General features: G+C 38.3%; 1 protein-coding gene across 1 annotated transcript; it reads right to left on the bottom strand.

Moving 5' to 3' along the window:
* Window positions 1–15,338: 15,338 nt before the first annotated feature.
* LOC115735517 (elongation factor 1-beta 1-like) lies at window positions 15,339–18,265 on the bottom strand. The gene is made up of 6 exons (XM_030666789.2): window positions 18,053–18,265; window positions 17,852–17,968; window positions 17,223–17,289; window positions 16,305–16,422; window positions 15,830–15,943; window positions 15,339–15,722 (listed from the first exon to the last, which is right to left on the bottom strand). Exons 1-6 carry the CDS (start codon window positions 18,136–18,138, stop codon window positions 15,559–15,561), a joined length of 666 nt encoding a protein of 221 aa, XP_030522649.1. The 5' UTR covers window positions 18,139–18,265; the 3' UTR covers window positions 15,339–15,558.
* Window positions 18,266–24,204: the final 5,939 nt, after the last annotated feature.

The following is a 24,204-nucleotide window of genomic DNA, read 5'->3' as shown; positions in this document are numbered from 1 at the left end:
CCACAGTAGAAAAGTTCTTTCCAGTGCAAATCAGCGAGGCGTCTACCAACAGCAGCAGGGCCGTCTCACTTCAGGATGATGGCTGCGACAGCCCTAGGCTCTAAATCACGAAAAGGTGATACCTCGAAACAGAATCGACCCGATCAAAACTCACAGAATCCGAATCAATCACCGCACAAAACCATTTCCGCAAAACGAAACCCCCCCACCCCCCGAGCCGAGAGATAAGATGAAGCAAGAAGACAATCACATCCTAAACAGCCATGGAAGCACAAGAAGAAGAACAGAATGCAAAGGTCCCGTCGAGAAAGAAATGGAGAATGCGCGACGGTAGCCCCCTGCTTTGCCTCTCTTTTTGCTCTTACCGAGTCGGAGCACGAGTCGCCGAGTGAGCCGAGTCACGGATTTCATGGAGCTGACGAGGGAAGTCGAAGGAAAAGGACGGCCATGGTTGGGAGCGAAAGAGCGCGCTTCAACCTCTGCAAAACCTTGAGCTGAAATCTGGAAATGGCGTGAGCTTTCTCTCGCTCGCTCTAATATACCGCATGCAGAGGTTGGTACAACTGTGCAACCGTATATTCTGTTTCGTACGACTTCGATTCCCCGTGCATTTACATATGTATATGTATATGTATATGTGTATGTATATGTATAGATATGTTCATATTGGGTTCGATAACCCGCATTTTAGCCCCCGTCTTACTTGACATGAGTACGAGGTTCACCGCACGTATTTGGATTTCCTTAACCATCGAGTACAATGAAAGAAAAAAACAGGACATCTCAAATCCCCACCGACCATCTCGTGCCTTATCTAACATTAAATGAGGTATAACACGGTAAGGCGTTCGATTTTCCATATCGTTGGGTACAGCAAAGCATCTCGAATATGATCCGTCCATTTGGGTTCCGAATTTTGACGAAGGAAAATCTACATTTAGCCCGGTCCTTACTTGACATGAGTACGAGGTTCACCATACGTGTTTGGATTTCCTTCCTTGACCATCCGTGTACAATGAAAAGAAAAAGTACGTCTCAAATCCCACCGACCATCTTATCCGTGCCTTATCTTACATTAAATGAGGCAGAACACGGTAACGCGTTTGATTTTTCATACCAATTGAAGTAACGTAGATCATTTCAAATCTGATCCGTCCTTTCGGGTTCCGAATTCTCGCAAAGAAAAGTTTGCCTTTATGACTGCGTCCTACTTGACGCGGCATGTCCATTCCCATTTGGGATGGGGACTTAATTACTTAATTCGTGTGTTCCATGAGTGAGGAATTTCTTTACTTCCTCATATTGAAGAGAAAAAAAACAAAATGGATAGTGGCACAAATAGTCCATGAACTTTGATCGAATGTGCAACGTAGTCCTTGAACTTTTAATTTGATCAGTATAGCCTATGAACTTTAATTTAATGTGCAATGTGGTCCATGAACTTTTAATTTGACAAATTTGATCCCTGAACTTTTCGAACATGTTTAACTTAGTTCCTGAATTATAGGAAGATATTCAATGTACTCCTTCCGTTGATTTAAGTTCAAGGGCTAAGTTGAATATGTTCAAAAAATTCATGGATCGTATTGGTAAAATTAAAAGTTCAAGTACCAAATTGCACATTGAGCTAAAGTTCAGAGATCATATTAGTCAAATTAAAAATTCAAGGACTACATTATATATTAGATCAAAGTTTAGGGGTCATTTGTGTTATTTTTTTTTTCCAAAAAAAGGGAGATACTCAGGAAAAATTTAGTTATTTGAGGAAAGAATGGAAAGGCGTACGCAACCAAACGAACGAGGAAATGGAGGGAGTTTGGAAATATTTCCTTGTGATGGACCTCTCATTTCCGGCATTACGACAATGATTTCGTGCCTCGAAAGGAAACTGCATTGAAATTCGAAGTGGTTTTCACTTTTTCCCATTTTCGGTACCCGTAGTTAAGACTAATAAAAAAAAACACATATCAACACATTGTACAAATAAAAAAAAATAATTATGTTAAAAAAGCGAAAATTTTCTAAATTTCAGGATACAATTAAGGCACGCAAGTCTAAGTCAAGACACATCGGCAAATATTCTAGTCAGACTTTTTACATGTCACGTAGTCAGACTTTTTTACATGTCACGTAGCGCTTAATTCCGACTTATCAATAGCCCGTGACACCTCAAAACTCCTCCAAACACAAATTTTAACATGTAGATTTACATAGAGCCGTCCCATAACTATTTTAAAAGCGGGAAAAAATGTTTTGAATTTTGACGGAGAAAAAGAGGTCGTTTTTCGCTTTATTTGGGCCATATGTTGACATGCTCTAATGTACAACGGAACGGGCGAGCACGGAGGAGTCACAGTCTCTGCTTTTTCTTTTTATTATTCCGTCGAAAATCTCGAGCCGAGTGTCGGAACAAACCGATAATATTCGATCGGGTTCTAAAGAAAAGAAGAGACTGGTGTAATTTAAAACCTATGCTGGTACTGCAAATGGAGATATGAGTCATTGCAGGTCACGCGATGTCCTGTTATAACATTGACTAAGCCTACACATGATTCCTTTTGGAGGGTTGAGCACGACTTTGCAGCTACTGTGCTCCTATTTAGAGGCCTTTGGCACATGCTTTCATTGCCTATTGTGCACTAAGAGATCAGTCTGACAAGTTTACTCTTTGGTAGGCATAGTTTCCTTAATAAATAAAAAAACGCGGTAACGCGTTTGATTTTCCATACCATCGAGTTACGGCAGAGCATCCGAATCTGATCCGTCCATTTGGATTTCAACTTTTTGACAAAGAAGAGTTTACCTTTATGATCGCGTCTTACCTGCTGCGATAGGGCCCATTCACATTTGGGTCGGGGACTTTAATTACTTAATTCGTGTGTTTCATGGCCGAGGAAAAAAAAAAAAAAACAAAAAATAAAAGGGAGAAGTTCAGGATAATTTGTTATTTTGAGGAAAAACCAAACGAACGGGGAAATGGAGAGAGAAAACGGTTCGGAAATATTCCCTCGTGGACCGGCCTTTTGATTTCTCCGGCCGGACGACATTGATTTCAAGCTTCGAAAGGGAAGTAGGAACTGCATTGAAATCGAAGTGGATTTTTACTTTTTCCAATTTTCGACACTCATTATTAAGGCACGCAAGTCTAAAGTCAAGTCAAAGCCGCGCATATTCTAATCAGACTTTTTACGTGGTAGTATGTTAATTGATACAAATAATTATTTTTTGTAATTGTGTCCGTTTAGTCTATTTGGCTGGCCGACGCCGATACAACGAGTTTTTAATAATATTTTAATAATTTTTGAACTTTTTATTTTTGAATTTTTTATTTATTTTTCTACCTTTTTCTTTTTCCTTTCATTTCCTTTTTTTTTTTTGGGTATGGGCTGATGGCCTCCCGTCGGCCACCAGGCGAGGACCGACGCAGGTCACGGGCTCCTGGGCGAGGGCTAACCACCCTTGTCCAAATTCTTGTTCGTAGCTGGTATAATTGTAATAGGTTTAATATTTTTTTTTCGTAATTCTCTCCTAAATAGAGATATGAGTCATTGTAGGTCACACGATTGTCTTGTTATAACATTGACTAAGGCTACGCATGGTTTCTTTTGGGAGGGTTGAGCCGACGAGGATTTTGATGGAGGCAAGCCACTTTACAGCTACGATGCTACTATCTAGAGGCCTTTGGCACATGCATTTATTGCCTATTGTACCCTTAGACATAGGTCTGATAAACCACTTTATTTGTCTTTGAGAAAAATCATCAATTTTTCCTCTAATATCAAATCTGCCCTCATTAAAAATAAAATAAAATTTGCCCTCACTAGCATAACTTTAAGGCCTGTCTTAAAATTTGCCGCTAGTGATTTCTAATTTTCATCTCCGAGAATGATTTCATTCTGGAGATAATTTTTCATGCCATCTTGCTAATGTGGATTTGTAATTGACGTGGAAATGACGGGTCAAAATTGGGATTGGACCATGAGGGTATATTGAAGAACATATTGAAAGTTGGCATTTCTTTAGTCCAAAAGTTTGAGATATTTTTTGTGATGAGTGCTGTAATGTAAGAACTTGAAAAAGGTGTTTGAACGTCAACTTTAGAAGTCGTTCGATAAGACCTATCTTAAAATTTACTGGCTTGAAACAAGTGCTACGACATTCTATAAGGAGTTTCGGTGTCCCGCTTTGGCTTCAAAGGGCTGCTTCGTCCAGATTCTTGGTGCTGTAATGTTAGAACTTGTGCCTGTTTATACACGAATCGCAGCACGGCCCATTCGTCCTCACGTGTCGTGCGCATGACCATCTCATGTCTTGATAGTCTGCTTTAAATCTTCCCCTCGTGCTTCGGGCACGTGTATCAACGGGCGAGCTATTTATAATGTCAACAGTAGACTAACTAAGTTAAAGCTCATGCTGCAAAAGACAGTAACAGTGTAGAAATGAGAAAAATACCCAAAAAATTCTAAATCTATTACATCGGTACCATTTCAGTATTAAATCTTTTAATTAGATCAATTACTTATTTTGATTAATAGGCTAGACACTCCAATCTGCACGAACTCTTAGATTCTAGAGCCTTCCTCGTCTCAAATCATTCGCATGAAAATCATAGTTAGAAAAATCATTCAACTTATGTATCGAAAGGACATTAATGAAAACATTGGCATAACTAAGTCTCCATTTTCAAATCTTTGGTTATGTTTGAGTCGTGCAGCTTCTTTCACCGCCCAATGAGTTTTTCGATTTACCTTCCCCAAAGATAGGTGGTGACTTCAGAGCATATGCATCAACGCCCATGTCACCCGATCACAACAAGGTTGAATTTGCTTTAAATTCCGCTGTTGCGCGAGGTGAGTACTTGAGAGAGTCCAAATTGACATCACCATGGATCCTTAGGCACAGTAATCACCTCTATACCCCTCGGCTCCCGCTTGTTGAGTTGGGCACGACAATGGCCTATAGTAAAAAAGAAAATGAGAGCAACAACTATCACGAAACACTATATGATTCCAATGAACATAGTGATATCTTTGTGTTTGAAGAGCTGAGGAGGGCACAAAGAAGATAGCTGACAGAAAATATTAGTTGCAATTGCGACCAACGTCACATTTGCATAAGCTCATTGAAAAATCTACACGTTGGCAGGTTGGTTGAAAATTTTCATAATCTCTCTCCCCCTCTCTTCCCTGTCTATGGAATCGCTGGGTTGATGGCAACTCTACAGTTAGGGGCGATGGCGGCCGCGATTGATTTTGGGAAAGTTTGCATTGGGCGTGAGGCAGAACAATGGCTATAGGAGGTGGTGCCGGTGCTGGAACCTTTTATTGGATGGCTCACTGGTTTGTTGGGATGTCACTGGAAGCTTGGCAAAAACTCTGGTCGTAGATGGGTAGGAGTAGAGCACAGCATGGCGTCGAGACTGGACAATGGCTGAGAGATCGACTCGATGCTGTGAAGCCGCTGGACCACTGCCGGTAAACCTATAGAGACGCCGTGGAACACAAGATGCTTGACTGGAGGATTGGCTTAATGGGACTGGACTCATCGCTGGAGTTGCTGGATGGTTCGCCAAATGCTGGGATCTTGCTCGGAGTTACAGACCTATCATAGCTAAGGAGATGCACGTTGGATGAAGAAGATCTTAGTGTTGTAACGGCCGAATTTTCTAACCAACTAGATTAACAAGCAAGAATGACAACTGTCGAGCTTAGAGTACTCAAGATGGTGAACTGGAGATCAATTGATGTTGCGATGGATTATTTAACTTCAATGATCGAAGGGCGCCACAATAGTAAAGTACTAGAACCTTTTGGAGCAGTAGTTATTTTGGATCACAAAGTAATTGTTCGCACCGGAATTGGTGCAGGATGGAGGCACCAAGAATCCCATCCAACCGAGCTCATCCCTCGCCTCTCTATATAAGCCCTCATTTTCTCTCTCCCTCTCACTTTTGCTCCCTTCACCCTACGTGGACAGCCCCTCCCTCAAACTCTCTCTCCCTTTCTTCTTTCGTGGAAGTCGCTCGAAGCTCCTCCACTTGAGCCCTCTCGCTCTCGTGCTTGGCCAGTAACGCCCATGGCTCGACGGCGGTCATCCTCGAGCTTCGATCCTTGACTCCAGCTTGCTCTTGCTGTGGACCCCGCACCTGTTTCCTCTTGTACTTGTGCGGTGACCGAAGCTAAGAAGAGCGGTTCGAGCTCGTTCTTGTGGCAATTTTCACTCCATTTTCGTCGTTCGACAATCTAAGGCAAGTATTACTTCTATCCTAACCACTAACTTATCCTGTTATCATTTGTTTTAGCACGGATTGATTTCTCGAAAATGGGTATGACATGTGGGTGTTCGGTTTGCCCGCTGTCCATGATCAATTTTACTGCTATTTACGAATGGTTTCTTGACTGTTTTGTGCAGATTTTTAGGTGGATTCGTGGTCAAAATTACTGCCGCAAGTCGAGGTGCGCCTTCACCGAAACCTTTGATTCGTGCGCAAATCCCCTTAGCCAATCGATTCAGTTTTCAAGCTTGAATCACGAGATTAGTTCGGAATTCGAATTCGGAAAGTTATCCGCGAATTAGGTAACAATCGTAATCCGAGTATATTTTAGATATATTGTTGCCTATTTCGAGTTATTTTTATATAATCATATCTTGAGCAGGTTGTTATTTCTAATATATCTTGCAGAGATTGTTACACGTATTTGGAAAGTGCAGTTTTATAGAAAACAAAATATTGTGTTAGAGATGGCGCAATATTTCCTTATAGATAAATTGCCACAATATCGAATAACTCCCGATCTGGTTGATTTCTTTTACTTTTTTTTTTTCATCTTATCCTTTTTTACCTCATGTTTATTTTATGCTCATCTTTATGATTGTAATTTAAGGTTTGAACATTATTAAACAATCTTGCCCATAATATATGCTCCCCTATGTGCCCGACCCTTCGGAATATTAAATTGCAAGCCTTAACCATGATCATATGGGATGGGAAGGGACGGCGATTTAGTATAAGATTTCGTATTCGCCCTTTTAGTGAGAAGGGATGATGACATCTTATATCATTATCCGCATAATAGCTCGAATCTTCGAGAATGTAGCGGATAGAATCTCGCTACGGTCCGAATCTTCGGGAATGAGAAGATTCATCGGAAAATTTCGAAAATAAAGGTATATTATGGGCATTTTTGTTTAATTTTGTTCAGATTTTTGATTGCTTTTGAATGTTTTCTTTTATTAACGAAAATACCAAAAATCATCCTTTGGGCGCATAATATATGGTCTCATATTACATTTTTTCATAAAAATCAAAATCATTCAAATCACATCGATCAATCAAAAAAGGATTTTTCATGAAATTGGTACTGAAAGGGCGTTAATTTTTCAATTAGCATAACCAAGTACCCGGACTCATTCTCTACGGTTCGTAGAGATAAAATAGTTCTCCCGCTATTTTATATAGGTTTATAATCAACCTACCGTAAATGATTAGTGGTGGCTCCGATTAAATATTTTCTCATTAATAAACCTAAGTTGCGATTCGGTAGGACTTGGGAAGGTCCGAATTAGGTTAGTTGATTTAATTAACCTAATAATCCGTTAGCCTAATTTTTAGGTTGCGACAATACATACATACATACATACATACATACATACATACATACATACTTTAAATAGGTTCATTACAAAAGTCCAAGCATTAACAACTGTGATGACTACTTCCATCCTATAGGCGCCATAAACAAGCTTTGTCTTTGCCACCATCTTCATGGCTTGATCCAACGCCTTACCTGAGTATCTAAAAAGCTATTCCCCAAACAGGGGTGAGCTAATAACTCAACAAGTAAAACTTCTAGCTGGACAACTAAACTATCCAATCCACCATTCATTCTAGCAAAAACAGTCAAGTTACAACCGCCAGATTAAACAACGAATTCATCAAAGCAAGCATCGACTACGGTTATCTAGATTTCCATTGAACCCGATAATCAAACTATAGAACTCCACAATCCACGCCTCTACATATACGGCCAACCCTCCCTTCATTTTAGTTTGATAAGAAACTTCACATTCGACCCCTCACTACCCATGGCCGAATACCCATGGGACCTCGGTTCCAATTCGGGCCATTCTGATAGCAATCCAGACAATCAACTCTCGTACTTAGTTCCCCACCACTCCAGAATACCATCTCAAGCAACGGACTAAACAACTGTTCATTTCTCTCACACTTATGGCCGAACCCTATACATAGTCCCATTCCTAATCCTCACGATCCATTGACAATCCAAGCGATCCATTTACATATTCGGCTTGTCTAAGACCCAAAGATGCCAACGCAAGAAAGAGAACTTCACAAATCCCTTCCATCACTCATGTGGCTGAATATACCTTGAGCAATACCACTTCAATTCTTCCCAAACGAGCAGCCATCAAGACAGATTATCTACATACCTCAACTACCCATAGTCCAAAGGTGCTCACACAAGCGCTGGATCATTCGTAACATCTCATTTTCCCTTTCATGCACGCAAATTCCACTCATCAATACCCATTTTTAAAACAATCCATACCCATTTTTAAAACAACACAAATTGCCAAAATAAATGGACATTGGATGGGCTAATGGTGAGGATAGAAGAAGTAATTGCCTTAAGATTGTATCCAAAACAAACGAAGCTCGAATCGAAGTAAGAAAGAACTGGGTCTCCAACGACCAGCTTCTGTCTAGCTCAAAATCATGAATTTCCATTAGCTTCTTGGCCAATCAGCCTTCATATCCAAGTTTCTCTCATTCTTACAGTTGCATAGGAAAAAATGGAGCTCAATTTGTCTTCCGGACAAGCTCAAATGGCCCGTTTTTCTCTTGGTGCTAGCTGAAAACTGAGAGAGAAAGCTCTCGGGTTAGGGCTTACCCGAGAAAGGGAAGAGAGAATGATGGAGGAAGAGAGAAGAAATCATTTTATAAGGGGTTAAGGCAGTTTGGGGGGGGAGGGTTCTTGAGGCAAGATTTACGCGCTAAACCATGAACAATTTTAATGTCGGACCGACTTTGTATAATCTCGTTCGATGAAACTTCCACCATCGACCCCATTCGATTGCCACACCCAAAATGCATCATCGAACTCCTAATCTTCCGCGCCACATGCAATTAAACCCCTAAATGTTATAATTCCAAGTATTCCAAGCCCAACATGTACTATTCCACTTATAATTTAATTGAGTAAAATTCAGGCTGTTACAATGAATTACCTTCTTGCATCTTTAGCGTGTAAAGATGTTGTTTCAAAAATAATCTTATCGTAAGAAATTTCTTCATGTATATGTTTTCAAGCTTGTTCCATAATCCCGAAGTCGTTTCTTCATCGGCAACCTCACGAAGCAACTTGTCAGACAACAACAATTGGATAGTGTTGTGCACCATGTCTTCCATCTCTTCGATCTTTGCCGTAGTCATGTCATCGGGGTACTTCGCGTCCAAGGCTTTAACAGAACCTTCCCGACACAATAACGCCTCCATCTTGATTCTCCATAACCCAAAATTGTTTTGGCCATCGAAATGTGACACTTTGAACTTGATAAATGCCATGTCGAGCAAAAAATCCAAATTCATTGGCTCTGATACCAATTTGTTGTGAAAAAATATCAAGAGATGCACGAATTCAAGTGCAAAATAGCAAAGGATAAAAGAAAAATAAAAAACGTGTGAGACACGATATATGTGGAAGACCCAAAATGGAAAAAACCATAGGGAGAGAGGGGTTTCATAACAACAATAAGTACAAGTGTACAATCAAAGATTTAAAGATCTAACATGAAGAATTGAAAAACAAACAAAAGGGTCAGAATGTCAATTTTTGAAGAGCTAAAGGGACCCACAAAGAAGATAGGCGACTCCTCCTTTCATGGGTTTGCTGAGCATTCTTCGTTTCATTATCATTACTTTCCTTGCTCTCCCCATAGCCGGCATCACGACAAATTGGGCATGAATTGACTGTTATAAAAACTTAAGCTTCTAGATAAAAGTGTGGCATGGTATTTAAATATTTTATCACTCTCCCTCACGCTAGAATTGAACTCGGGACCTTGATACCATATGAGATTTTGTTGAATCAAAATCAACTGTACTCAAAGCTTAAGCTGTTAAATCAAAATATGACACAATAGTTAAATATTACATTAATAAATGTCAAAGAACGAAAGACCAATCCTTTGGTGAAAGGTCTTTCGTCCACGACTATTTTCGGCAAAACAAACTCTTCCTATCCCGACGACTCGACTACTTTCATCTTCATATCCCGACGACTCGACTACTTTCATCTTCATATCCCGACGACTCAACTACTTTCATCCTCTTATTCTGGAGTATCTCGGGTTGGCTCGGCAGTCTCTTCAATACAAATTCAAAGACCATCTTTCCATTAGTTCTGGGTATCTTCCGGTACCTGTCTACCGCATACTGTCCATCGTACGTGAAGGTGTGACCCATATCTTTACGAATTACTCTCATTGGATGGTTTCTCTTCATGCTGTTCACTAGGGCTAAATTCCCTCGAGTAAGATTTTGATCTTCGGCCCTCTTGTACTGACTAAGCGTTCCACCTTGGCCCAACTAAACCAACTCATCTGGATTCGCGAGATCATCTACATAATCCTAGGAAGCGACAATACTTGTCGTTAGGACGTCTTGGTGAGATCCCATGTAATTGATGCCACCATGTGGAAGGCGAGTTCCCTTCCGATTCTTGACCTTTCGCATGTCATTTTGAGAAGTCAACACCACCACCAGACTCGACCACCCTAAGACGAGCTAGATTTCGAAGTTTCCCTACAAGTAGCCATTAGACACCAACTCAGTTGCTCAAAGCTATTTGACTTGATTTCAAACTCAAGCTGACTTAATCACAATTAGTTTGAGCGATGATGTTAAAGATATGTAGATTAAAGATACGTAGATATCTTTCGATGATATTCAAGGATATTTACTCTGATTGTCTATATCTATTTGATGATGTATATCTATTTAATTTTTTCGATTTGCTTAGATAGTCATCTAATAAAGCCTATAAATAGACTCTTTGCTCTTTTCTACACTTCTAAACATACAAAAATTCACAAATTCTCTTTTTTCGACTCTCTTCTTAGCTTGTGATATTTTCAATATGGGAAATCGAGGTAATCTCTTTCTTATTTCCCCCATAGTCGAAATTTTCAAAAATAATGCGTTTAGTGCCTCCAGATTTAGTTATGTAATTCAATGTTTCCTAATTTGCACTCTATGTGCATCGCATACGCAAAGTTTAGCCATCAATGTGCTTGGCCGAATTTATGCTCTTGTGGCCTTAATCCAGAAAGTTTAATGAAGCTCAAATCCTCCTTGCTTAGACCCATTTACCACCAGACCAATTAAGATGTAATTTATGTGTACTGATTATGAAAATGTTTCTAATATGCAAATTAATCATATATTTATTTAGTATCGGGTTCGATCCTAATATTTTTATGTAGTAATAGATTAATGGGGTTATCAAATTTAGGTGTCAATAATTACTTGTAAGGCTCACTCCAAGTTCTATAAGAAAACAAGAAAACAAACATGAAGGAAACATTAAAATGTAAGGGTGTGGAAGAAGCGGGCCAAGATCCTAGAGTGGAAAGAAGTTATTTCCATAAGAAGAAAACAAGAAAAAAAAAACACCAAGGAAACATTAAGATGTAAGGGGTGTGGAAGAAGCGGCAAGAGTGGAAAAAAGTTATTTGAGTAGTTTTGTCCTGTAGTAAAATTGAAATCAAAACAAAGAAGAAGAAGAGGAAAACGGGTTAGGAATAATCTTAAATCAAGAGTAGGACCTTCAAGGGATAGTGTGGTCAGTTTAAGGTGATAGTGTGAGAAGTTATAAAAAAAATGGAAAAAGTGCAAGCTTTTGAAAAAAAAAATACAAAAATGGAATTCTTCAAATGGAAATTATTATACTTTCAATGTCCAACTAAGGACCCTTAACAACTACTTAGATAGAAGCACTTTTTAACATTCTACTTCCTCATAAACACATTAGGAGGATCAGTCATTGCCCCCATCCACAACTCTTTTAAATATGTAAGCATGCAAGTCGAGTCAAGTCAAAGCGGTAAATATTTTGATAAGTTGATAGATGAATTCCTTATCATTTGGATCATTTAGAGCATGTATGAACAAGTTTTTTCTTGTTATTCTTTGATGTTTTCTACTTTAGAATTCGGCACACAATCAAATCGAAGTAAAACATAAAGCAAGAAAGAGAAATCGAGGCATGGGATTTTATCTTGGTCACCCTTAAACTAAGGTTACGTCCAGTAGAGGATTTCACTATAACTAGCACCTCGCACCTCTCATTACTTCACTCAATTATAAGTGAAAAAGAGTATATATAGCAGTAGTTATTCATGAGGACAAGCCCAAACTACTAATGAAAAATTACGGGCTTAAATCGTCAAAAGCCTTCCGGTATCCGGGGATGCTACCCCCTTGAAACCACTTGCTGGAGCGGGACCCACGTGCTTTTTTATCGCAAGGGAGTATGAATCACACTCCAATAATCTGATAGCTAGTTCATAGATTAGAGTATGTGGTTGACCGTATACATTGATAACATCGGATATTTGGGCATTCTTCTTTTTCATACTCCAAGCAAAGTACGGAAGCAAACCATTTCCTCCATCTAATATTTGCTCCTCCACAAATGGTCTTTGAAATTATTGGTTTGTAGTAATCGAATTGCAAAAGTCACCAATTATATACCCCAACATTAAACTAAGCTGCACTTAATTTTAGATTAAGGGTGGACACCAAAATTTGATAGACACATCTTGATTAGATAGCATTCGAGAACCATCGATTCATAATGTATCTATTGCAAAGTCGAAGGACGTGCTGATTTGGATTGCCAAATTAGTCAAAAAGGGGGTTGTGTTCTTTTCGATTGGGTGTTATCACCTCCAATCCCTTGGTTCATGGGGTTGTGTCTCCAGACTTTGGAATATATCTGAGAAGTTTCATTTGGTCGCCCCCCCGCACCCCACCCAAAGGAAAAATTAATAAAGAGGTTGCCTTAAATAAGAAGGTGTAAGTACTAAAGTAGGAAAAAAAACTTTAAAATTGCCCCAAATCTATTGCACGAATATCATTTCAGTCATAGATCTTCCAAGTTGACTAATTGATTCGCGAAACTTTTGACAATTTTCAATATAGTCCTTTCGATCAAAATTGGCCTGAAATCACTAACGTAAAGGTCGGTCATCTTACGTGGCATTATCGATAGTGATATGGATAATTTTTGCAATTTTCTAAAACATGTTCTGAATTTTTCATTATTTTGTATTTTCTTTTTCTTGTTCTTTTATTGGTTGTGATTGGTGAGGGTCGCGGCATTTGGGTAGGCGAGCCCTCACTAGTGGTTGGCAGCCCTCACCAGCCACAATGAAAATAAAAAATTAGAAAGAATTGAAATATTTAAAAAAAAATGGCAAAATTATGATGTCATCGCCATCCATGCTAGGTAGGACAACCGACTTCCATGTCAACTATTTGCGGTTGAAATGAGCTGAAAGTACTATATTGATAAACTATAAAAAAATTTAAGGCTAAATCAGTCAAATTAAGAGATTTATGATTGAATTGGCATCTGTATAATAAGTTTATAGATTTTTTGTAATTTCCCACGGAGAATCGCTTCTCAGAAAAATGCTTTCTCCTTTTTAGGTTTGGATATCCATTTTACTAACTTTAAACATGCATATTTTTTTTCATGTAATTCTTTTCCATCAACTAATCATTTTTAGCAAATCAAATCAGTGAAAGTCTTGAAAATTAATTTGCAAAATTTCTTTCACTCAAACAAACACACCTCAAGTGTATTGGTTATTACAAACATTTAAAAGACATGACCAAATGAACATTATTTCTCGATGGACTTTATTGATCGAATGATAATGTTGAAGTAATACATCCGTTCATTCTAAAAATTGTCAATTTTAGTGCCAATCGTGCCACGTAAGATGGTCGGTGTCTATGTAAACGATTGTTGGCAAAAAATTGGCCAAAGGACTATACTAACATATCTTCAAAAGGTTTAGGACTCAATTGGCTAATTGATTAAAGACTTTTATGATAATTATCCCGTTATAAAAGTACTCGAAAAAATGGTTTAGGGCCAATTTTCTCTCCAAGAATTTGCGAATGAATGATTTGGATAATATTTACCTTGAAATAATTGTTTATATCGCTTAAAATAATTAGTCAATGAAAATATTTTCATTATCAACAACAATTTATATCATAAGTGATTGTTTAGAAGAAATATTTTTAAATTACTTATTTTTTCGTGAAATAAACGGAGCCTACCTAAGTGCACCAAGTACCCAAAAATTACACGGACGTGCTCATCAGTAATCTTCAATACGTCAAACTGCTGCCCTACTTGATGTGCAAAATTAGAGGTGGCAATATTCCCACCCAAAACCAACTGAGCAGTAGTATGTTCATGTGGCACCCGATTTGCTTTTGATTTATCGTATTTTCTGATAATTTCGTGTTTTATTAGGAGATTTCGCTCAAAAAGTCATGAGAATATATAAAAAAAAAAAAAAAGTGACCGTCGGAAAAAGATTAGGCATACACACGTTGCCAAAAGTCTCGGAAAAGTGCGATTCGGATATTCATTTGAAGCCCAGATATACATATTGGAAAGATCGGCACGAATATTGTGGAGCCCGCTTATCCTTCTGGACTGGAATCATCAGAATGAAATATATAGACTACATGGGCTTTAGGGGAGTGCACATCTCACTTAACGGTTGCGAGTTTTGGGCAAAACGTACATGAGAAAGAGGTGAAAACGGTGAGCACCAGATTTGGCTCTACTCGGGAACTAATCGGCCGGTTGAAGCTAAGGAGGAAGCGAACAGGTTCACAAGAGTGAAGGGGCATTGCTCGTCACCGGGACAAAATCCATCACCTCGACACTCGATTCCCTAACCCAAACGCCCAAATCTGTCCAAGCAGGTGAGTGTCGGCATGTCGATCACTCACGTTGCTCTTGTGCCAAGTGAATCCTAACCCATTACCCGACCCAAGCACTGGAGCTTCCTCACCAACTTGGCGAGCCAGAAAGTCGCCCATTCTTCAGATGGAGGAGAAAAGTTGCTAAAAATTGAAGCTCAGGTTGGGTCAAATATAAGTTGAGTCTGGATAGGATCGGATGTGCGTGACTCATCCATCAGAGCCAGCTTCACATTGATCGACGAAATCCAAAGAGCAAGTCGATCTAAAACCACAGTAAAAGCTCTCCCTCGAAGAAATCGAATAGGTGGGAAGAATTAAGATTATACCACGACAACACGTCCAAACAGGAGTCAGCACACAAGTGTAGAACATCCAATTCAAGGGCAAGCCTATCATCTTTCACCTTGCTGAAAGTAGATATCCGGAAGAAAGCATAAAGAACAGCAATGGAACGCTAGTAAGAAAACTACATTATCGCGACAAAAAGGCCATTCCTGCACTGCACTTCTGAAGCACCATTCTTAGATTTTGTTGAAGGCGACGATGTCACAACTCTGAACGTATTCATTGATGGGCTCAACTTGAAGATGCTCCTCGATGAGGGTGTCCACTGAGACAAGGTCATCCACAATGGTCATCATGATCTGCAACTTCTTAATCCCATAACCCACTGGAACCAGTTTCGCTGCAAGAAAGAAAGCAAACGAAATCCTCATAAGGGGATGAACACGACATTTATTGACAAAGCATTGTGGTCACCCTGGTTGAAATAATGAGACAGTCAAAACTTACAAGCTCCCCAAAGGAGCCCCGGCATTTCCACGCTCCTTACAGCCTCTTGCAGCTTCTTCATGTCCGTCTCATCGTCCCAAGGTTTCACATCCAAGAGGACAGATGACTTTCCACCTATAACAGGAGCCAAGTATACACACAAGCCAAGATATTGAAACCACCGATGAGAATTTCATTCCAAAGAAAGAAACAAGTTTCAGGCAAAGCAAGCAGCCTAATGAACACGAGTAGATAAGTTTCTAAGAATTAGGTGAACATGTTTAAGCGAGCAAGCAAGATGTATATATCTATCTATCTTCTGTTTTCTTTATCACAGAGCAAAGCTCACTCGCCGATCATATCAGGTTGAAACATAAATGAACCATGATGCATCAGCCCTCGTGAGTCAAGGTATAACAGCTGCTATAGTTAGGACTGTTCAACCCAGGAGAAGTGACTGCAAGAAAGTGAATTAGGAGAACGATTGCAAGCTTACTTTCTTTCTTCTTTGCAGATGCCTTTTTGGCTGCCTCCCTCTCTTCTGCAGCCTTTTGGTCTTCCTCTGTCTCTTCACCAAAGAGATCCAAGTCATCGTCATCCCCAGCAGGAGCAGCCTAGTAAAATGAAAAGGAACCATCAAATCTTGACCATTTAGAAAAGAAACATCACCAAAAGTAAAAACTCTACCAAGTTAGAGCGAATCTTAAAGAGATGCATTGAGTTGCTTAGTGATCTAAAGGTCAACTTAAAAAAAAGGTCCTTGCTTTGAACTTTAAGACCGTGTGTTTACTTATACATGTAATTTCACAAGGACAAGATAAGGACAACTTTCTCCACAAGGGAGATAATAGGGTCTAATCACTAAGCTAGTCACTATTAAGTTGTTCAAACCCAGATCAAAGCAAGATGCCTACTCTGTAACATGTGTAGCAGTGTGCATAAAAAGAATTCACCTGATCAAATGAAACAACCTTTCTGAGTTTTACCCGCCACTATAGATAAAAGCCCATCAGTGCTCACTGAAGATTGGAATGGACAATTCCATTTTGGGTAACATAAAGTGTAAGAAGATAATAAAAAATTCCAATAGCTAGAAGAAGTGGGGCCTCTACCAACAGGACCACCACAACTGTTAGAAAGGTTTTACAGACGGAGCAGGCTCTCCAGATAATAGCAAAGCATCCCTCAATGAAAGTAGAATTGAAATTATCGAGGAGACAAGCATATATCTAGAACAAGAACATCACTAACATCACCTCAGAAAGCTTACGATGCCAAAATGTTATTAAAACAACAACAAACTGAGCCTATCCCACTGAATGGGGTGGATAAATCCTTTTACCTCATTTTATTCTATTCAACTTTTTATTGAAATCTTAAAGAAGAAGCCATATTATCAGTACATATAACATACCTCCTTAGCTTCTTCAACTGGAGCACCTTTGGCACCTATTCTAACACCAGCAGCTTTGCCAGGGAAGCTAAACAATTGAAAAAAAGTAGGAGACAATAGGAAGCGTTCAACTCCAACATCAAAATAAAATGCATAACAAGAAGAGATGAAAACATGCTGAAAATTTCCCTACTTCGACAAATTCAACGTGTACACGATGTGGGCATGCATTCTTCTCCCCAAACCATACCAAGGAAATCAGGCGGACGATATTGTTGAACTTAAATTGATGATAAGGACCCCTGAATATGCTTTGATGCCAGTCTATAGAAATAATAGGCATTCATAAAGACAGAAGATCCTCGCCTTTTATGGCCCTTTTCGTTATATGTGAAATTATTGTAACAGATGATCCCGGTTCACATGAACATGTTGCTGATACTAGGTGCTAAATCATGAAACACAATACCAAGAACCAGCATCGACCTGATGAAACTTACAACCATCGAATCAATCACCACACAAACTATTAGCAGCGATCCCATCCTAGCGAAAAAGAAAGTCCAAAACCAAGCAAATTCGAGCAACGTCCTCGAGGAGCACTTGAGCGACAAGTCATGGATAAAGCAAACGGAACGAGAGAAACGAACCTGGCAGCGAGATGTGAGGACACACACTCGTACCACTTGCACGCATTTGGGAACGAATCCCCAGGCTTCTCGACAACCGCGGCGTACACCTTCACGTCGTCCCTCGTGAGCTGATCTCTGCCATCGAAACGCCGATGAGCATCCCGACAAGCGGGGCGGCGGATACCGAACCGGGCAACTGATCCAGAGATGAAGACTTACCCGGAGATGTAGGTTTTGCAGGAGAGGAAGTCGTCGAGAGACTTGAGGCCCGACTCCGTGTGGAGATCTGAGAAGGTGACCGCCATGGCTTTCGATCGAGATTGGAGATGAGGAGAGCGGATGGCGAGTGGGAGTGAAGAGAAGCGACGAGGTTGAACCTTCAATGGAGGCGGCGAAACAGCAGAGAAGAGAGAGAGAGAGAGAGAGAGAGAGGGGAAGGGGTGGGTCTAAAATTGATTGGCTTTTATAATTTACTGAAAATAACCCTAGATTCAATGGGAATGATGGGATATTCTCTCTCCTCGTTCTTTGTTCCTTGAATTAAAATTAGAAAGTGGGTAGGAAGAAAAAGCATGACGCCACTCACGGGAATAAAATTTGAGCAAATTTTTTTTTCATAATGCAATTTCTAAAAGAATTCGTTTAGTTACATAATTTTATTTTGTTACTTCTATAGATTTTTTTGCTCTAAAAGTAATTTTGGAGCCACTTGAAGAAGTTAAAAAAAAATTACTTCAAAAGTTAAAATTAAAAAGAGACAATCTGTCGTCGGTGATCGTCGGCCGCCGCTACCGGTGACCACTGTTCGCCGCCGTCGATCTCCTCCACTCGATAAATATAAAGATATAAAAATATTTTCTAAAAAAAATTATTAAAAAATTATAATAATTTCTTACTAAATTTTCATTCCATGAAAGTCTTTTAGCAATATTTTTTTTTATCAAATTATAAGAAATAAATGTTTCATGATTTGATTATATGGTATCCCACAAAGACACAATCATGGCAAAGTGAACGGAGTAATTGACCCAATTGTTTGTAAGCTTGATGGTAGACAAGTCTAAAAAGTGGAATCAAACCATATGTACCTAAAACAAAGTAGGGTGAAATAACATTCAACATGAATTCAATAAATAGAAAGGAGCAGAAATTTGTATTACTTTCTCGAATAACATGCATTTTAGGTCATGATCAATAATTTTTCACAAAAGATTTTATTCTATTTTTGTTCCAAAAGTATAAATTTATATTAGAGTCAGAATGCATTGCGGTACTGTGAGAATATTGACTGGAGTGAGACATGTTCTAGAGTTGAAGAAGAATTTGATTTCTTTGAGTGCCCTAGATTCAACTGGGTGTCGGTATTATTCAGAATGCGAAGTTCTAAAAATTATTCGAGGTGCCTTGATGATAATAAAATGAATTAAGCACAATGGCCTCCATGAGCTTCAAGGTGAGATAGTAACGAATTTGATCAGAAATCTATTTTTGGAGTAAAAGTAGAAAATCCAAATTTTGGCTAGAAGTTAATTTCCGGAGCAGAAGTGTTACCATAGACGCCCTTAGGCTTCGTTTATTTTAGGGCTGTTAAAACCAAATCGAAAAATAGAACCGAAACTCTAATCGAATCAAATCAAACCAAAAATTTCATGCACTTCAATTCGATTCGGGTAATTGAATAATAACCATTCTTTTTTTTGGGTAGGGTTATTTAGGCTTGGTTCGGCAAATTGAAAATTTCCCTTCTTCTTATTATTAGCAATTTGGGAAAAAATAACCATTCTTTTTTTAAAAATTTTTTCCTTTTTTTTTTTTTTATTTTTTGGGTGAAAAAGGCTCGTGGCAGCCCTCGTCGACCTCGGCGAGGAGCCGGGACCCTCACCCACTGCGACCCGGCCCTAAGCCATTGGGAAAAAATAACCGTTCTTTTTTCAATTTTGAATTAATATCACGAAAAACTCTAAACTAGTACATGTGTGATGAATTTATCCCAAACTATTTTTTTACCACAAAAAATCTCAAAATGGCATATTTGTAACAAATTTATCATAAACTATTTTTTCAATCACCAAAAATCCAAAATCGGTACATCTGTAACAAATTTACCCTAAACTAATTATTTTGACCAACAAAAATATCAAACTGGTACATATGTGACAAATTTACCTCATGTTAGTTTCCGTTAAATTGCATTAATACCAAGAAAAATCTCAAATTGATATACCTATGAAAATAGAGAATAAAAACCCCCAACATGTACATCCGAAAGTTGCCACGTGTCATCCAAATCAACAATTTGACGATAAAATTTAACGAAAATTACCGGAAGGTAAATTTGTCATAAGTGTACTAGTTTAAGGTAAATTTGTCAAAGGTGTACCGGTTTATGATTTTTTGTTATAAAAAAATAGTTCGAAGTAATTTGTCATATGTGTACTAGTTTGGAGTTTTTTCGTAGTATTAACCCTTTATTTTTTTTCCTTTTTCTTTTTTTTTTTTGTGAAAAGGACTCTGGTGGCAACTCTCGTTGGCCTCGGCGAGGGGCCGGGACTCTCACTCATGGCCGGCGAGGGTTGCCGACCTTAGCCACTAGCCGGTGACCCCGGTCCTATGAACCAAAAAAGGAAAAATAAAAAGATCAAAAAAAGAAAATCGAAAAGCTAAACGGGATATTCGGTTCGGTTCGTTATAGTCGCTCACCCTAACAGTTCATTTGATTAGGATTTTTAGAAAAACCGAATCATTGACACCCTAGTTCATATATGATTTAGAAAGTATTTTTCTGAAAATAAATACTTGTATCACTTGAAATAATCAGTCAATAAAAGATATTTATATGATCAACGATAATTTATACCCAATTTTTTTTGTCAACCGTGATAATATTTTTCATTGGTCAATTTTTATGCGTGATATAAGCAATTGTTTTGGAAAAATATTTTTTAAATCATTCATTTTTCGCGAAACAAACGAAGTCTTAATGAAGAAAAGAAATTTGAGCTTTTTCTTTTGAAATGAATTCAAATCATTAGAGGATTCGGAAACTTGAATACTTAGTTGGAAAATGTGAGAGATTGATGCAATCACATGATTATTAGGTGGATCTTTTACATTACCATTTTGCCCCTTTTTTTTTTATCCAATCTTGGGCACGAACCAATCACATAATCGGATAATTTCTATAATATCCCGACTTTTATCCCGACAACCAAACGTAACTTTAATATTTTAAATTTTTTAATCTTTCATGTTTAAATAAGAAGTGACGTGGGCAACTCAAATAGAATCCCAGATATGCTACATTCGATTTTTTTCATCAAATGATAAAAAAAGTGACATTCCAGTTCAATATTTTGAATTTCTTTCTATTCTTTGATATATATTTTCTATATATGTAAATGTGTGTGTATATATATAAATTACAGATTTTAGGTATATTAGTATAATTTATTATTCAATAGATTCTTTAATGGAAATGATCGAAGGGGATAACAAATAAAAAAGAGAGGAAATATAATAAAAAATAAGTAGATAAAAATGAAACAGAAGAACCCCCAATCTTCAATGAAAAAATTTAAACTTGGAACCGATCTTTCTAATTCTCTCCGTCTCATTCTCCGTCCTATTTCTGATTAATGTTGGAGCTTCACAACTCTTCCTTAATTCGTTGTCCACGTTAAAGCTCCACGAAAACAATGAGAGGTTTGAAGCTCTTTCTCCTCCATAGCTCTCTAGTTCACGTCAAAAGTCTATGAAAGCAACAAAAAAATCAAAGCTTCTTCTTTTCCGTAACTCTATAGCTCACGCTGAAGTATTAGTAAGTATGCAGTAAGTTGCACTATATTATTCGAAATTGCAAAGTTAATAATCACGTTTTTTCTCTTTTATTAGAGTTGGTGTAGTTGGCTGATTTACCTTATCGATGTTGTAACTCATAGTAAGATGTAACAACATCACTTAAACCATATAAGAAAATTTACCCAGTGATCACTTTAACCAAAAAAAATAAAAAAAGGCCGACCATCTTAAGTTATATTAGAAACCAAATATCACTGTATATTTAAAAATAGCTCTTGTATCACGGAAATTGGGTTTTGAGTTCAAGGTTGAAAGTTGAGATGAATTTACTTTATAATACTTAGATATGTTTTTTCCAATTTTGTATTAATTTTTTCCTTTCTTACCTTTATTTTCTTCTTCAGCTGCCGAGGGTTGTCGGGTCCTCATCGGCAACTAGCGAGGGATGAGACGCCTTGCTAACCGCAAGCGAGGCCATTGCGGCCTTGGGCACGACCGCAATGGTCCGGGTGAGGGCTTCAACCCTCGCCAACGATCAACGAGGCGTCGCGGCCCTCGCCAGCCTCTAAAGAGGGCTAGGCGACTCTCACCTAGCAGCAGGTGAAGGCCCGACAACCGTTGTCGGCTGCTGAGAAGAAAACAGAGAAAAGGCATTAAAAAACTTGAGAAATATATTAATATTTTATTAAAATTGTCCATGTCAGTGATTTCAGCCAATGAGACTTAATTGGCAAAAAGAGAAAAGATTTACAACTAAATTGACAAACCTAAAAATATTTAGGATTGAATTGACAAAAGTGTAATAGGTTTAAGATTTTTTTGACAATTTTCCCAAAATGTGAAGTGTTCGACAAGACGATATAATTTGTACATATTCGGGAAATTTTAATTTATTTTCTTAGTCGCGGTATGCAGACAACATTGAACATCAGCATTTGTAGGTAACACATTTAATCATGTATTTGCTCATGAATCTTATTAATGAGTCAATTCGAGATACTAGTTAAACATATAAAATAACAAATAAATTAACTATATGAAGCAATAGTTATACAAACGTCAGTTGATTGGTGTTATGCATGGGAAAATTGTCAACAACATCAATATCGCCTTTATCCCAAACTAGTTGGGGTCGATGGTCGATGAACCCAAAAATAAATAAAATAAAAGCAATATCGATTGAGGAAAAAGAAATAATTATATAAAAATATAAATATAAATAAATAAATATGCATAGGGAAAAAGGACTAAAAAGAACAATCCGGAATATAGGAATTCTGCCCCTCCACAATGCTACTAGCTTTCTTCCACTCCGTCCTAAGACAAACCGTATGCCAATCTATTTTCCATTTCATTAAATCTTATTTTACTATTTTTCCCCATGTAAATTTCGGCCAACCTCTTCTTTTCTTCATGTCATGCTCTCGATAACAAACTTCTGTTCTTACTGGAGTATCTAGAGATCTTCGAAGAATATGCACAAACCATCTCAATCTATGTTCTCTCATCTTTTCTATCACCGGTACTTCTCCAACTTTTCGTCGAATATCTTCATTTCTTATTTTATCCATTTTTGTATGACCACACATCTATCTTAACATCCTCATTTCTGCTACTCCCATTTTATGCATGGGAAACTTGTCAAAAAAACTCCTAAATCTATTGCACTTTTGCCAATTTAATCATAAACCTTTTTAAGTTTGACAATTTAGTCCTAAACATTTCATTTTTTGCTAATTGAGTCATATTGGCCGAATCGCTGACTTGGACGTCGGTCATTCTACATTGCACGGCCAACTACGATGTGAACAATTTCAATAATATGTTAAAATATTTATTAAATATTTTTTTTAAAATTTTTTTTCCTTTGTTTTCTTCTCAGCGGCCAACGACAGTCACCGGGCCCTTGTCTGCCGTTGGGCGAGAGTCGCCTAGCTCTCTTCCACCGTTGGCGAGGGCCATGATGCCTTGCCGACGGCTGGCTAGGGCCACAACACCCTCTCCGACCACCGGCAAGGGTCGTGGCCCTCACCCGGACCATCGCGGTCGTGCCCAAGGCCATGTTGGCCTCGCTTGTGTCGTGGCCCTCGCCGGTGTGTGGCGAGGGCCCGACAACCCTCCCCAACCACTAAAGAAGAAAACAAATGAAAGAAAGGAAAAAAAATAATACAAAATTGGAAAAAAAATACTTACTTAAATATTATTAAAAATTATCAATTTCAACGCCAACTGTGCCACATAGGGTGGCCGGCATCCATGTCAATGATTTCCAGCCAATAGGACTCAATTGTCAAAAAGTGAAAAGGTTTAAGATTCAATTGGTAAACTTAAAGGGTTTAAGACTGAATCGGCAAAAGTGCAATAGGTTTAGGATTTTTTTCACAATTTTGTCGTATACAACGCCAATCGACTTATGTTTGCATAACTATTGCTTCGTACAGTTAATTTATTTCCTATTTTATATGTTTAACCAGCATCTCCAATTGACTCGTTAATAAGATTCATGAGCAAATACATGATTCAATGTGCTACCTACAAATAAAATGTTCAATGTTGTCTGCTAACCACGGCCA

Source organism: Rhodamnia argentea, chromosome 8, assembly GCF_020921035.1.
Source record: "Rhodamnia argentea isolate NSW1041297 chromosome 8, ASM2092103v1, whole genome shotgun sequence".
Classification (NCBI taxonomy): domain Eukaryota; kingdom Viridiplantae; phylum Streptophyta; class Magnoliopsida; order Myrtales; family Myrtaceae; genus Rhodamnia; species Rhodamnia argentea.
Note: the sequence above shows the minus strand (reverse complement) of the source record. Positions and strands in the feature narration are given on the sequence as shown.